The 14,670-nt window shown below is 33.4% G+C and overlaps 1 protein-coding gene and 1 long non-coding RNA gene across 4 annotated transcripts in view; one reads left to right on the top strand and one right to left on the bottom strand.

Annotated features, from left to right (window-relative positions):
• The window catches only part of SEMA5A (semaphorin 5A), a 623,550-nt gene that overhangs the window by 413,327 nt on the left and 195,553 nt on the right, over window positions 1-14,670 (bottom strand). For all 3 annotated transcript variants that reach the window (XM_074279132.1, XM_074279134.1, XM_074279133.1), the window contains one exon: window positions 12,313-12,513. In XM_074279132.1, coding sequence (XP_074135233.1) covers window positions 12,313-12,496 — 184 coding nt within the window. In that variant the 5' untranslated portion in view covers window positions 12,497-12,513. The remainder of the gene's footprint in view (window positions 1-12,312; window positions 12,514-14,670) is intronic.
• LOC141549530 (uncharacterized) overlaps window positions 1-14,670 on the top strand; it is a 165,439-nt gene that overhangs the window by 1,564 nt on the left and 149,205 nt on the right. The gene's annotated exons all lie outside the window — the stretch shown is intronic.

Genomic DNA, 14,670 nt, shown 5'->3' with positions numbered 1-14,670 from the left:
ACTGTAAACAGAAGTAAACTCCACAAATTAAATATTGTTCAAGAAAAAAAAAATGACAGGTCTTTCTTAAGAACTGAGAAGATATTTTCCTAAATATAGAGAAAAGTTAAGATGAGGCAAAGGACTATTTGAGATAAAGAATCACAAGTAGAGGCTAAAATACCTGAAACTTAAAACATATGTCTGTAACTAGATTTCAGTTGAATACTATTTTGACTGCTAGTTTTCTTTTGTGAATGTTCAATTGTTTCAGTCATGTCCATTTCTTTATGAGTTTATTTAGAGCTTTCTTGGTAAAAATACTGAAGTGATTTGCCATTTCCTTCTCCAGGTCATTTTATAGATGAAGAACTGAGACAAATAGGACTAAGTGATTTGCCCAGTATCACACAGCTAGTAAGCGTTTAAGGTCAGATTTGAATTCAGCAAGAGTAGGATTCCTACTGTATCACCTACCTGGCTCCTCCCCAAAAAATAAATTTATTGTAAAGAGAACATTTTGTAACCACTAGAGTACTAAAACATGAACAACTACTTGGGAACAAGAATGATTTGAAATGTTAAACAAATCATCTAAGACACCTACGATGAAAGCTATATCAGAGAGATAATTAAGTGGCGAAATGGATAGAGCATCAGCCCTGAGGTCAAGAGGACTTGAGTTCAAATCTAATCTCAGACACTTAACACTTCCTATCTGTGTGACTCTGGGCAAGTCACTTAACCCCAATTATCTCAGAAAAAAAAAAATACAAAAGAAAACTATATCAGGATGCTTAGTGGGTATCTGATTCACTGATTTTCTCCTTTCCCTCTGTTCCCACAAATAGTTTTTAAAACTTTTTAAATAAGAAAGACTGTCTGGCATAGTAGATAGAGAACTTGAGTTAGAAAGACATAAATTAAAGTTTTACTTCTAATATATATTAGATGTATGATCCTGCATAAGTCATTTAACGTCTTTGTGACTTAAGCAAATTTGTAAAAGCAGAAAAACAGAACCGATGCTGATATGCCTTGGGAGAAGGAATTCTGTACCAAGAGTAGATGAAATCTCAGGTCACAAGTCTAGATCAATAACACCAACAACACTACAAATACTAATTATTTAGTTCCAATGGGTACTCTTGAATGAACATTCAAAACTGGTTTATTTTGAATTATGCTCCAGTCCTTTTCATCAAAATGAAACTGATATTTTTAAATCAAGAAAGGAAAAATGTATTTATAATTCCCTGTACTTTATTTTATACATGTATTTTCTAAATAGAATGTTGCAGCACTTGTCCTAAGTCAGGAAACCTTGTTAAGTCTACTAGTAGTAAAAGAAAAATAAAAACAAACCTAAAAATATATGAAGTTAATCTAGCTCTCCAAGTGCTTATTTTGGTACAACCACAAAAGTCATATTCTCTAAGTTGAGCACATACTTTCTCTTTGGATAAACATTAAATCTGAGGGTGTGCAGTGGTTAGGGAAGCTGGGAGTTAAGGCTGAAACTTGTCTAGAAAATTGAAAAGAATAAAAGAATGGGCTTAATATTTCAGAGCCTAGCTAAGTGTGTTGCATATAGAAAGTATCTAATACTTTCAATGAATGAATACCTAAATAGAAGAATATCACTTTTTTATTTTTTTATTAATTTTATAATTTTAACATTTTTGACAGTACATATGCATAGATAATTATCTTTTTAAAGATAGCTTATATATTTATGATATTTTTGAAATTATATTTTTTTTCCTTTCATTAGATGTTGGTCTATAAAACAGAACAGCTTTGCAAAATATCAATTTCAGGCAAGAATTCTTTCACAGAAGGTATAGCCAGTTTATTTTCTTTATGATGATGTTCTGTTTATAAAGACTCCATGAGAAGGGCAACTGTTTTCAGAGCACAGCCAAAATAAAATAAAAATAAAAATATTAAGAGCAATAAGCCCATCTAGTTTCTGCACAAATACTGCCTTTACCAAAAATTACTGCTCAGTGCTGATATAATCTCTTAAATTTCACTCTATCTGAAGACAATTTCTCTAAGGATCCATGCACACTGGTCTGTTAATGGTCTACAGATGATAAAAACAAGCAGAGCAGTGAAGCAGTTGCTATAATTTGCTGGATCTGCACTTAAAATAGCTATGTCTGCTGCCCCCACCTACCGCAGTAGAAAAGAGAGACCTGAATTATGTGGTAGAACAGGAATAGGTCAAGAGTAAATTGCTGGGATTCAAGAAAGTTCTAAGGTCAAACTGTTGGATTGTTTCAAGAGTATCTCTGGCACCAACAAATGTTATTGCTAGGATTGCAGCAATGGAAATAACCAATGCTGGATAACAGAATTACAAATCCTTTGGGAGATATTCTTCCCTCACTTGCTGTGTGAAATTCTTGGTGATATCAATTGGGCCTTCACATAAATATCTAGGTAAAGGGAATGGAGCCCTTTGGGATTTATACAACTTGTCATGAACTGAAAATTACCCTAGTGGACTTTTTCTAAGCAAAAGTCATGTTTCTTTTGCCAAGAGATACAGACCTGGAAAGTCAGCTGCAGCAAAAACAATATTTAATATAGGCAGTGGGGATTGCAGAAAAAAATAATAATAAATCTCCAGTGTCCAGAAAAGCCTGGAGTACAGAGGCAGCCAGGAGACAAGGTTGGGTGGAGTCGATTGCCTGGAGTCTTTTGGCAGTTTAAGACTAGGAGCTGAGGGCTGGGGATGGGGGAGGGGGGGTCATTCTCCAGGCTCTCTGTACACTCTAGTGAAGCAAATAAAAAATTCTGATATAGGACAGACAATAAACAAACAAATACAGCAAAATCTGATAAATTATTGCCAGGGAAAGAATACTAATACTTAATCTTTCACTCTTGTACAAGTCAATTTTTACACCATTTTAGCACAAGTTTATATAAATACATTATTTCCATATGTTTGAATTCTATCTTTCCCATTGTGCTGCCCTCAAGAGCTTCCAAAAGATGACTTAAATTAACCAATAAGCCATGCAATTTCCCACAGCCACCTGAAAAAGCTTCAGAATTTGTTTCAGTAGAAATAATATCAATAATACTTTCAGTCCTTCTTCTACAGTCAGCCCAGAATGTGTCAACTGGACTGAAAAGAAATGTTTCCACCATCCTTTCAGGTACCATGTGTCTCATCTAGTTATTTATAGAGAATTGTAGTTATAAGTGAGAAGTTGTTGGTGTTCTCATATTATAAAACCTAAAGAAGCCTTGGAACTTTCATAGTGTAAGGCATGTGGCTTTTGACACACCACTTTAAAAGCTTAGAAATTGGAAATAACATATTAAAACCCACTGGAGGGAGGGTTGTCAGAAAATAAGTTAAATGAAAAAAAAAAAAGGATGGGAAGATAGAATTTGCAGTATATGTTTCTCAAGAAGGTAGGTGTGTGTGTATTTCATTTTACATGTCAGTCTTACATTTCAGAAAGTTAAATGTGTTCATTTCAGGAAGATAACTTGTCATTCATAAAGAATGGCAAAACCCCACTTATCTGTCACAACAGCAATTATAGTTATATAAAGATCTCTTTTGGCTTTGTCTGCTATGAAATCATAATAATATGATTTAAATACTTCCAGAATCTGTGACTTGACAGACTTTGCCTTATCAGGCAGTTGTCAAGGGCTACAAATGTCATCATTGTTACCATCATTATCATCATTATCATTTATATAGTATTTTAAGGTTTTCAAAGGGACCTTCACATGCTAACTCATCTAATCTCACAATAATCCTGTGAAATAGATGTAATTATTATCCCCATTTTCACAGATGAAGAAACTGAGGCACAGAAACATTAAATGATTTCCCTGGGGAAACTCAGCTTTTAAATATCTGAGGTAAAAATCAAAATCAGCTCTTCCAGATTCTGGGTACTGTAGTATATCCACTGCACCACCTCTTTTCTCCTAGAAAGAAATAGGTACTTCATAAACTTTTCATTGAGTATCTCCACACTTGGCTAGATTAGCCCTCAATTGGGAAACAGAGTCTACTTGAAGCCCATACCTAAAGTCATTCAAATTCTGAAGGACCAACTAGCACTTGGGTTCTGCTAGCATATGATTTAAGGACCCAGAGTCCCCCTCTCCTGGGAAAGGAGACATAGGAAAGAAGGGAAGAAGAAAAAAAGAAAAAAAGAAAAAATAAGCAAGCATACCAGGAGAAATTTCAAGCTATATGGAACAAAGACTCTTCAAAATACTGAGGCACACGGAGATAAAAAAATCATATAGGAAAAGCATCCATAAATAAATAAGTAAATAAACAAACAAATGAGCAAAGTGTTTATTTAAAAAAAAAACTTAACACATTTCAGGCATTATTGCATTGAATGTTGGACTTGTAAAAACAAGTAATCAAAATTTTTTCTGGCTTCCAGGATTTTACAATCTAATATGAAAAAACAAAACAGAGAAGTTGAGGAGGAGAAAGAGGAGGTTGGAGCTGCAGGAGTAGGGAACCACAGAAGCAATGCACAGTTTAAGTAACTCAGTTAAATTTTAGGCTTTGGCAAGACATAGCAAAAAATGACCTATCAAAACTGAGGGGTTCAAAGTTACACAGAGCCATGTTATCTGTAAAGAAGATATGGAAGTTATAGCTGGGTAGAGACAGCATGAATTGGTGTGGAGCCCTGGGTCTCACAATATAATATAATCAGGATAAGTATTGTCTTTCCTATCCCTCTTGTACAACTGAAGTTTCAGAGATGATATTTTCCAAGTACCTATCAAGAGTGGACTTATATGCCAACAAGTTTACTGAACCACAGAAAAAAAGTTTTTAGTTTCATTTGTGTAATAATTCATTGAACATTCATTCTAAAAGAATAATAAGATAAAGCCAGTTTGTCCCAAGACTATTTCCACTTGAACGCCATCAAAAATGAGAAGGGTAATAATATCTGATACTTCCATAGTATTTTGCAGCTTTACAAGTACTTTATATACTGTTTAATTTGAGCCTTACAACAACATATCCCCATTTTACAAATGAGGAAACTGAGGCAGAAGTTAAGAGACTTGCCAAGACTCAGACTGCAAGAAAGTTGAAGAGTCAGAATTTGAACCACACACATCTAAAAGCTAGAGAAGACTATATTGGGGGAAAAAAAGACAGAGCATAATGGGTGAATCACTTTTAGAATTCTAGAGTATTAGCCTTTCTTCTGTGGGAGACAAAAAGGACAAAAAGATAGGTTATTTCTTAGAAATATCTCAAGATTATGCATGGTTTGTTAAGGAGTAAATATCAATGATGAAACATTTTTCTGGATTTTAATTTTTTTAAAAAATACGTTACAGTAATATATTAAAACTTAACTTTAGTCTGTGTTTCTGCTCAGGACAAGGAAATACTTTCTAAAAAATAGAACTGATTTAAAATATAATATATTATTTTAATAGAGAGTGAGTTCCACAGTCATGGGAAGTAGTCAAATAAAATCTGGAATACCTCTTATCACAGATCTCATGGAAGGTATTCATGCTTCACATTGCAATATAAGATCATAATATCACATAATGTTGGAACTAAGGAGATCTCTGAGGTTATCTGAATTTCAGGTAGTCTAGCATTAGCCAGTTCAATTCAGGAGCAGGATTAGACTGCAAAAAGATACTTATAGAGAGACAATGCATAAAAACAATTCAGTGAACATTAAAAGTACCCTCTTTAGCCTTTTATAATAATCAAAGCAAAAGGCTTCCTAAATCCCTCTAACTCCCAACTGGGATTTTTTATGCCTCAAGCAACAAGGAACCCAAACCAAAAATAATTATAAGAAGGACTCCTCAGCCCACACAAAGATGTGCACTACTGCATATCTCATCCAAACCCCTCATTATATCAATGAAGACTTAAACTTAAGTGATTTGCCCAAACCTTCAAAGACAATAACCAGAAGGCATATTTCAAACACAAGTCATCTACGTGGAGTCAGTGTCCTTTTCATTACATTGATTATAGATTCTGAAACGTGAGGCTATTAGGTTTCAACTAATGCTAAGAACTTATATCACAGTCTTTTAACAACTATACAGCCAACATTCATTGAACATTGCTTACACACAGAATACTCTGTTAGAAACTGTCCCTAACTTCTGGAACAAATATCAAAGAAATATATACAAAGTCACACACAAAAATGAAACACAGGAAACTAATTCTAGTTAAATGGTTGTTGGACATAAAGAAAATGTAAAAATTTCACTGCATAGTTTGGCCTGTAATAGATACTGCCTTCATTTCTTTTTTTTTTTTTTTCTTTTCTTTTCTTTCTTTCTTTTTTTTTAAGTAGCAAGAAGCAGGTGTTAAGAATAAAGAAGGATCTGGATCCAATCTATTTTTTTTAGCAATTAAATTAAATAAAGGTGAAAAAAAGTGAAACCAGTTCCTAAATGAAAGAAAATCCCTTTTTTAAAACTTTATTTGATCCAAAAATATAATTTGATATTATTGAACATCACAGCCTTTAAATGTTCCTTATTCACTTCCCTTTTTATCTTTATATAGTGCCATGGCTTTTGCTTTTCTGAGAAATTGTTATTGGGTACCATGTTTATCTATCTCTGGGGTGTCCACTCCCACAAGTATCTCACTTTGGAAGGTAACAACATCCTTCCAATCCTTAGGGCTCATAATCTATGCATCATTCTGGACTGCTCATCACTTCTTATTTCCCATTTCTAATCTCTTGCCAAGGTCTGTCAATTTCACCTTTGCAGTATCTCTTGTATACACTCCCCTTTCTCCTCTGACACTGCCATTTCTCTAGTACAAAGCCTTATCACATCATGTCTGGACTATCCTGATAGCTTTCTGAAGGGTGTGCTTGCCTCAAGTCTCTCCCGGTCCAATCTATCAGCAATCTTATGGAAAACTGGTACAGCCTAGCAGGTATAATGCATGAATAAAAACAATAATAAAAGTGATGATAAAAAAGCTAGCTAGCATTTATCTAACATACTAAAATTTGCAAATTGAATTACAAAACATTATTTTATTTATTCGTTATATAAATACAGATAATGAACTGCTCTTATTATACCCATTCTACAGATAAGGCAGAAAGAGATTGGGTGAATTGCCTAGGATCACACCACTAATAACATCTAAATTGAATCTGAACTCAGTTCTTCTTGACTCCAAGTTCAGCACTCTTTCCACTGTGCTCCCTAGTCGACATCTACACACACATATATATCTAGCGCATATAAATATCTATATGTATTCACCATTTCCTTCTATTGTGAGGATGGAGGAGGCAAAAGGGAAAGACGTAGAAATATCAAATAACTGTATCTGATAGCAAAAGGAGCTAGAAAAGAATTATTCCTTACTTCACTTTGTGATACTAATGAGACCTTGAAAGATATTTCTGAAAACTGAGCATGAGAATATCTTACTAGGATGCTTATGATTTTCCTGTTTTCATTAAGTCCTCCTATGAATTTATTCCAGGTATTTAGAGCAATGTGAATAAAATTAGAGGGGGAAAAGCTTAGAATATGCTGAAGAGACAGGGGAAAAAAACTATAAAGCATGAACCTGAGATTGGGAAACTCTGCCATAAGAGCAATTCCAGGGTGGCAAATAACAGCAGTGGTGTATAAACTGTAGCATTAACTGAAAGCCAGATATAAATGACAGAGGTAACATGGGGGAGGATAACTCATTTATAGAAGAATGAAGCTTTTAATCTCTATATTACCATGACAACTCAAGTGCTCTTTTTGTTGTTATTTTGAATCTTGTTATCCATTCAAAGCAACAAGTTCTCACTTTATTAAATGTATTTAATGGAGGTTTATAGAATCCATTTAAGTATGCTTCCCAGAAGTATTTTTTGACATAAAAATAGTCAACTAACTTCACTACTATTTTATAATATCTAGCTCTAAAAGAAAACATGTTCCTTTTAGTTTAGAATTACACCATATTGTTATGGATGAGATGATTAAATTTAGCTGTGCTTTTGATTATAAAAATAATAATAATAATAATTGATGTGAACTTTGAAACAAGCTTATTATCTTCCCACATCAGGCAAAACCCCATATCAGACTTATCCAAGTCCCAAACTATCCAGTTTGTATAGAATCAGTTTCCATTATCTATGCCTTCAACTTCTGAGCATATTTAAACCACCTTTGAGATCTTTATTAGCATATCTTTAGACAGAGCTGAGACCTGGTCAGTCAGGTGGATTCTACCTAACTCCTTGTTCCCTCCTGATCTATCAAGCTCCTCTCTTTTTTAGGACTAAGCCCCCTATGAAGGACGCTTTCCTTCATAACATCTTTCTCCTTACTACAGCTAACTCTGGTTAATCTGCTACACTCCATGGATTTAGCTTTCCAGTCAATGTCATACTCACACTTCATGGCATATTCCTTTAAAGGCTTCTTCCAAATCTTTTTCCTTGCTAATTCTATTGCTCTCCTAAATCTATTTCATATTTACACCTCCTACTGTCTGTTTTACCTCTTTGGGCTATAATCTCCTCTCTTAAATAAAGCTACCTATTGGTGAGGAGAAAGCCCCTTGTGAGTTCAGTTGTCTGTGTATTTTGAACTAAAATGAATTAAGCTTTAGAGAACTTCAACTGAAGGAAATTAAAAAGAAAAAAAAATCCGTAAAATTCTTACTCCCAAAATATGTCTATCTTTTGTCCTTCCATAGAATAAAAATAGTGATTTTCAAAGAATATATATTCCAATTATTTGAGAAATGTTGATTAGATGAGTAGGTAATCTAGGTAAAATTAAGAAACCTGGATTGTTTTGTTTTTGTTTTTGTTTTGTTTTTGTTGTTTTTCAGGGAGAAAGAAGAGCAATTTAAATCAAGTGGTCTGCATGGCTTGCTAAAACTGGCCTAATTTATGAATATAAAATGTAATCCTGATTATCACTATCTTGTTTTCATCAGAACAAAAATCAAGAATTTAGGAAATATATTCAGGAAAAAATGTAACCTAATGCATTTCAGTCCTTAAAAAACTTAGTTTTGGCTCTAAAATAGGATAAAATCTAATGTGTTTTTTTCTTCATACATAAAATAAAGGTAATGGTATTTATTTCTTTGAAGATAGGATTAATTAAACAATGCTTATTTGGATTGTAAAAGGCTGTAAAGCAAATGAAAGAAAACAATGGAATATTTACAACTAAATTAAATCATTATTTCCAACAATTATTTTCAGGAAAAAATTCAAAAAGAACATTTTAATACCATATATAAGGAGAATGGAGCCCTTGATTTATAAAATATCTCAATTTAACTCTTAAAACATGATGCATGCCCTACCCACCAAAATATGCATTTAAGTGATACAAAAAGCATTCCTTTCAATTGTGTATATTATTTCATTGTAGTAACATCAAAATTGAAGAATAATACTAAAAAAAAAAAGTATTGATAATTCTTTATAAAAAAACTCAATAAATCACTCTTGGCTCAGAGTCATCAATCTTTTTTATTTAAAAAAAAAGAAAAAACTTATTTATTGACATGAGGATTCTCTGCCCTTTCATCTTTCAAAAATCAATAAGAACATAAAATGGTTGTGGTGGTTTTTGTATTTTTTTCCAAAACAAGGAATTGAGAATGAATTCATCAACTGAACAAAGAATAGATGGTTTTTAGGTTTGTTATCCTCTAACAGGTACATTAAGTCATAAATCTTTATTTAAATTATCTGGACAAAATATAGTCTCTAATTTTTTAAGTTAAAAAAGTAAAAAAAAAAAACAAACAAACAAACAAACAGAGTGGGTTGAGGAGGGTGGAAGGTAGGGGTAAGATTCAGAAGAATGAAATTATAATTCATAAATCCTTCCACCTACTCACTAGCAAGTTTGCCCTTAATTCTCAGCCAGTAGACACAATTAGCTCAAAACAAAAGTCTCTGTTGTTATGACAAGAGAAGGAGAACAGTAACTGCAAAATAGCATTCTTCCCACCCTTTCAACCTTGAAGCTCAGTCTACCACAAATATGTTTAACATTATTGGGAAGAGTGAGAAGAGTAAGAATTTAGAATAACTGTATAGTGAGATAAAGAGAGCATGAAGCTAATGGAACTGTTTCGTTATCAATCCTATTAGAGATAATACACTAGATAATGAAATAATGGTGTGTAGATTGTTCTCTTTATAAACACAGTAATACCTTGTTATCTCTTATTATCAACTCATTAACTTTGATTTTAATCTACAGACTTTGGTGGGGATGTGAAACCAAACCTCCCCTTCTACATTCTGGTTTTCTGTTGCTTTGCATTTTAACTAGCTTCTGAGTGCTACAAAAGGTACAAAGCAATACTTGCAGTAGCCATTGGAAGTATGAACTCTAGATAAGGAGAAGAAATGAATGGAGAGATAAAGTAAGAGCAAAAGGAAATGGGTGAAAAAAAGAAAAGAAAAAAAGAAAGACAAAATATAGTTCTGGAGTGGTAGAAGGCCACCAAAAATTGCATCAGGCATAATTCTTGGCCTAAAACCTTGCTGGGAGAATTTGTAAAAGTCCTGGCAAGTCTTACATCATTCCTAATAATATTGAGATATACAAGATAATGACAGGGAGTATTAAAGCATAAAATCTGTTAGGTTAAAAAAAAAAGCAAGTGGGGAGAATTACATTTTGAGAAGTACTTTTTAAAATTCTCAAAATTTTTGTAAGAATAATAATCATCAGTTCAGAACTAATAGTATAAGTTTGTTGTTACTTTTCTAAAGTAGATCATTGATAACTATCTCCTAATAACCTCCTCTCTATAACCTGATCTTTCTTTAAATAGCTAACATGCTAGGTAAACTTTAATCAATAAACAAAGGCAAAATATGACATCATTTCCTCAATTAAAATTAATTTTGAACATGGCTATGATTCTCAGTAAGCTTGATGTGAAACGTTGCCTCAAAGGGTCACTACTTTTTTTTTTTCTTTTTTGTCATAACTAACATGAAGGGAAGACATGAATAGGAACAAGTGTAAATTCATCATGTGTCACAATGTTTTAGCAGCCAGTGAACAATACAGAATAACTATCCAGGAATGAAGGCATATCTAGAGAGTATATGAAATGTAAACTGAAAATAAAAACAGGCTATTAGATTTTGTTGATCAATGGACTCTGCTAAACAGGAATTAGCATTTGTGAATCCTATTCCTAATGTGAAATATAAATAAAATGATCAGCATTTTCTGAAGGAAGATAACTTGAATAAAATCTTGAAAACATGTATTTATAATTTCATTTGAAGAAGTAATTAGTTATGCAAAACCCCATTTGTGCTTGAAATTTGTGATTATTAGGGAGTATATATAAAGTGAAAGTAGGGCAGTGGGTGAATAGTTAGTACTAGGCTTGGAATCAAGAACTCATATTCAACATTTCAAATCCAGTCAAAGACATGGGCAAGTCACTTAACCTTTGTTGCCTCAATTTCTTCATCTGTAAAATAAGTTAGAGAAGAAATGGTAAAGAAATTTCTTTGCCAAGAAAACCTCAAATAGGATCAAAAAGTTAAAACCTCAAATGGGATCAAAAAGTTAAAAATGACTCAACAAACCAGCAATGAAAACAAGGAGAAAGTATGCAAACCAAAAAAGTCTAGTCAGTTTAGCTAAGTGCTTTATTTCTCCCTTATCAATGTTCATCATTGCTTGTGTCCTAAAAGAACTCCCAAACAGCATGAAAGCAGTTCCTTGCTCAGCTATTTACATGACAGATTTAAGGGGCTGCCAACATGCTGCAGTTGTCTGAAAATCACTGAAGTCAGTAAAGACAGGCATCTGCCCCAGTGGCCTAGGTTGCTGTGACACATGTACATAGCATTTGGTTTTGTGATAAGGCTACATGCTGAGAAACATCAAAATAGAATTTATTTTTAGCTTTGGTGTCTGTCATTTCTTTAAAATTTCTGATTCAAGGGCTCATGACATATACAATAAAAGGGAATAAAAGAATAAAGAAAACTAGCAGGTGCTCAATAGGGTAGAGTCTGGGGCTTTCCTCTTAAAATGTCATGTCACATTATTGAATGGGAACCATTTATAGTGACAAATGATAGGTTCCTGATCTGGATAACTGTTGGATGAAGGTATAAGAACTATATTTTCACTTGTAATCTAAGCAGGTGTGAAATTGTTCCCAAGGAGAAAGAGAATTAGTTTTCATTTTTGTTTATATTATCTTTAAAAATCATATTCATATCTTACAAAGAAGAAAAAAAATAGCACTTTTCTGCTATCACATGCTTGCTTCCTCACCTTTATAGGTGATAACCGGGTGTTCAGCTCTTTGACACTGAATATCCTCTGTTGCCAATGGCTGTATGACTCCCAACAATCCCAGACTTGTAACCAGCCACATGATGAAGTATGTTCCCTCCATGGTGGTCATGAGGCCCTTGTTACTGGTCACTTTTCTTTTAACTAGAAACTCTTCTTCCATTCATCTGTGAGAAGTGCCTGAAGAACACAACACAGAAAAGACAGATTACAAAAAAAGAAAAAACAAAACAACACAAAACAATGAGATCCAGCTACCTGGAGGGTGTTCTAATGGAAATAGTCAAACCCTCAGTTTAAATATCATGATTTTTGAAATAGAGAGAAAACCTGCAGAATGTTTCTCTCTATACTGATGATCTGGGTCATTGAACTTACTCTGTATTTTAAAAGTATAGCTTTACAGGAATTAAAGCTGGAAGGTACCCAACACTCTCATATAACACAATAAAATGAGGATAATAATAATCTACCTCTCACAGCTGTTTTTATCAAATAAGATAATACTTGTGAAGTCGGGCACTAGCTTAACACATAGTAGGTATTATATAAATGCTATTATCATTATTATGATAATATTGAAATTCAAAGATAGGGTAAGGAGGGAGAGACAGGAGAGAAGACAGAGAAAGAGAAAGGGATAGAGAGGAAAGGCAGCAGACATACAGAGATAGAGAGAGATCTGGAACCTGAAGTTTCTTCAGAGGTCATTGACTCCAATTCCTTCCTTTTATAAATGAAAAGACTAAAGACCAGAGATAGGCAGTAACTTTCAGATGACACAGGTAAAAAGGCACAAGGTAGGAATTAAACCTACTTTCTCTAACTTCAGATTCTGTACAAATCACACCCCCTTTATTTTCCCTTAGTATCTTAAAATGTAACTCAAATAGAAAACAAAATTAAAATGACCAGGTAGAAAGACTGAAGAATAGTTAATATATATCTTTTAAAAAAAGACCATGGGTCAATACTTGTGCTTTTCAAGTCAACAAGCTATTAAATGACTAATACTGTGTTATGCAATGTGCAAAGAAGATATATATGGGATATATTGGAAACAATCTCAGAGGCAAGGCCCCACCAAAATATAGGGTGAATGCAACAGGCATTTTGTAGAAGGTGGGACTTAAGCTGGGATTTGAAGAAAATCAGAAAAAGCAGTTATCAGAAATGAACAGGGAGAGAATTTCAGAAATGAGAAACTCCCAAATAAGGACTTTCTCTAAGCTTCCTGAAACTGTACAATTAAAGTAACTATTTTAAACAAATACATGATATGTTCCCTTTTTTTCTTTGTTTTTTTCTCATAGTTTTTCCCTTTTGTTTTGATTTTTCTCTCCCAATATGATTCATATGGAAATATGAAAAAAAAAATGACTGTGCATGTATAAGACAAAAAAAGTTGTTTACATCTAACTGCAGAAAATAAAAATGTTAAAACATAAATCAACTATTTACAAACATTTTTAGGGAGGTAGCAGGACTAAAAGAGGATACTCAAATTTGACATGGAACACCCATTCCATTCTTACACTGGGAACTCTCTAAAAGGAGCTACAATATGGGTGACAGAATCAACCACTTCCCTCTTTACTAGGAGCAATTGAGTGATACAGTGGATAGAGTACTGGACCTTGAGTCAGGAAGTTTGAATCCTGCCTCAAACTCAAGCTGAGTGATCTTTCACAATTCATTTAACCTATCTCCTTTATCCTAACCTTTCAGCCTCAGTTTCCTCACCTGCAAAATGAAAATAATAATAGCAACTAATTCACAGGGCTATTATGAGGACCAAATAAAATAACATATATAAAGTACATTGAAAATTTTAAAGCAGAATACAAATTCCAGTTTACTACTATAATTGAAAAATATTAAGTATTATGTAGTTAGGGGTTTCCACAGAACCCATCACAAAAATAATGACATGAGTTAAAAAGGATCTGTTCCAACCCTAATAAAAGCTGGAATTCAGATAACTTAGATAAAGTCATCCATCAAACAATTCAATCAGTTTCACTAGACTAACTTTTTTTAATCTAATAAAATTTCCAACCTTTAATCTAAATACAATCAAATTCTGCTATAGGAAAGATCATTTTCAGGGCCCAAATGATTTTACTCAGTGACTCAACTCTGGGTCAAGGGCAGCTTAAAGGAGTAATCCACCAGAATTATTCAGTGATAATAATTCCCAAGTTACATGACAAGTCTAGGGGTCAGAATGGTCTGCATTTAAAACCCAACTCTGACACCTTCTAGTTCACTGACTCTGGTCAAATCACTTAACCTCACATTATTCTCAAACAATTCTCTAAGGATTAAGCTTCAGAG

Source organism: Sminthopsis crassicaudata, chromosome 1, assembly GCF_048593235.1.
Source record: "Sminthopsis crassicaudata isolate SCR6 chromosome 1, ASM4859323v1, whole genome shotgun sequence".
Lineage (NCBI taxonomy): Eukaryota > Metazoa > Chordata > Mammalia > Dasyuromorphia > Dasyuridae > Sminthopsis > Sminthopsis crassicaudata.
This window is presented reverse-complemented; position numbering and strand designations above follow the sequence as displayed.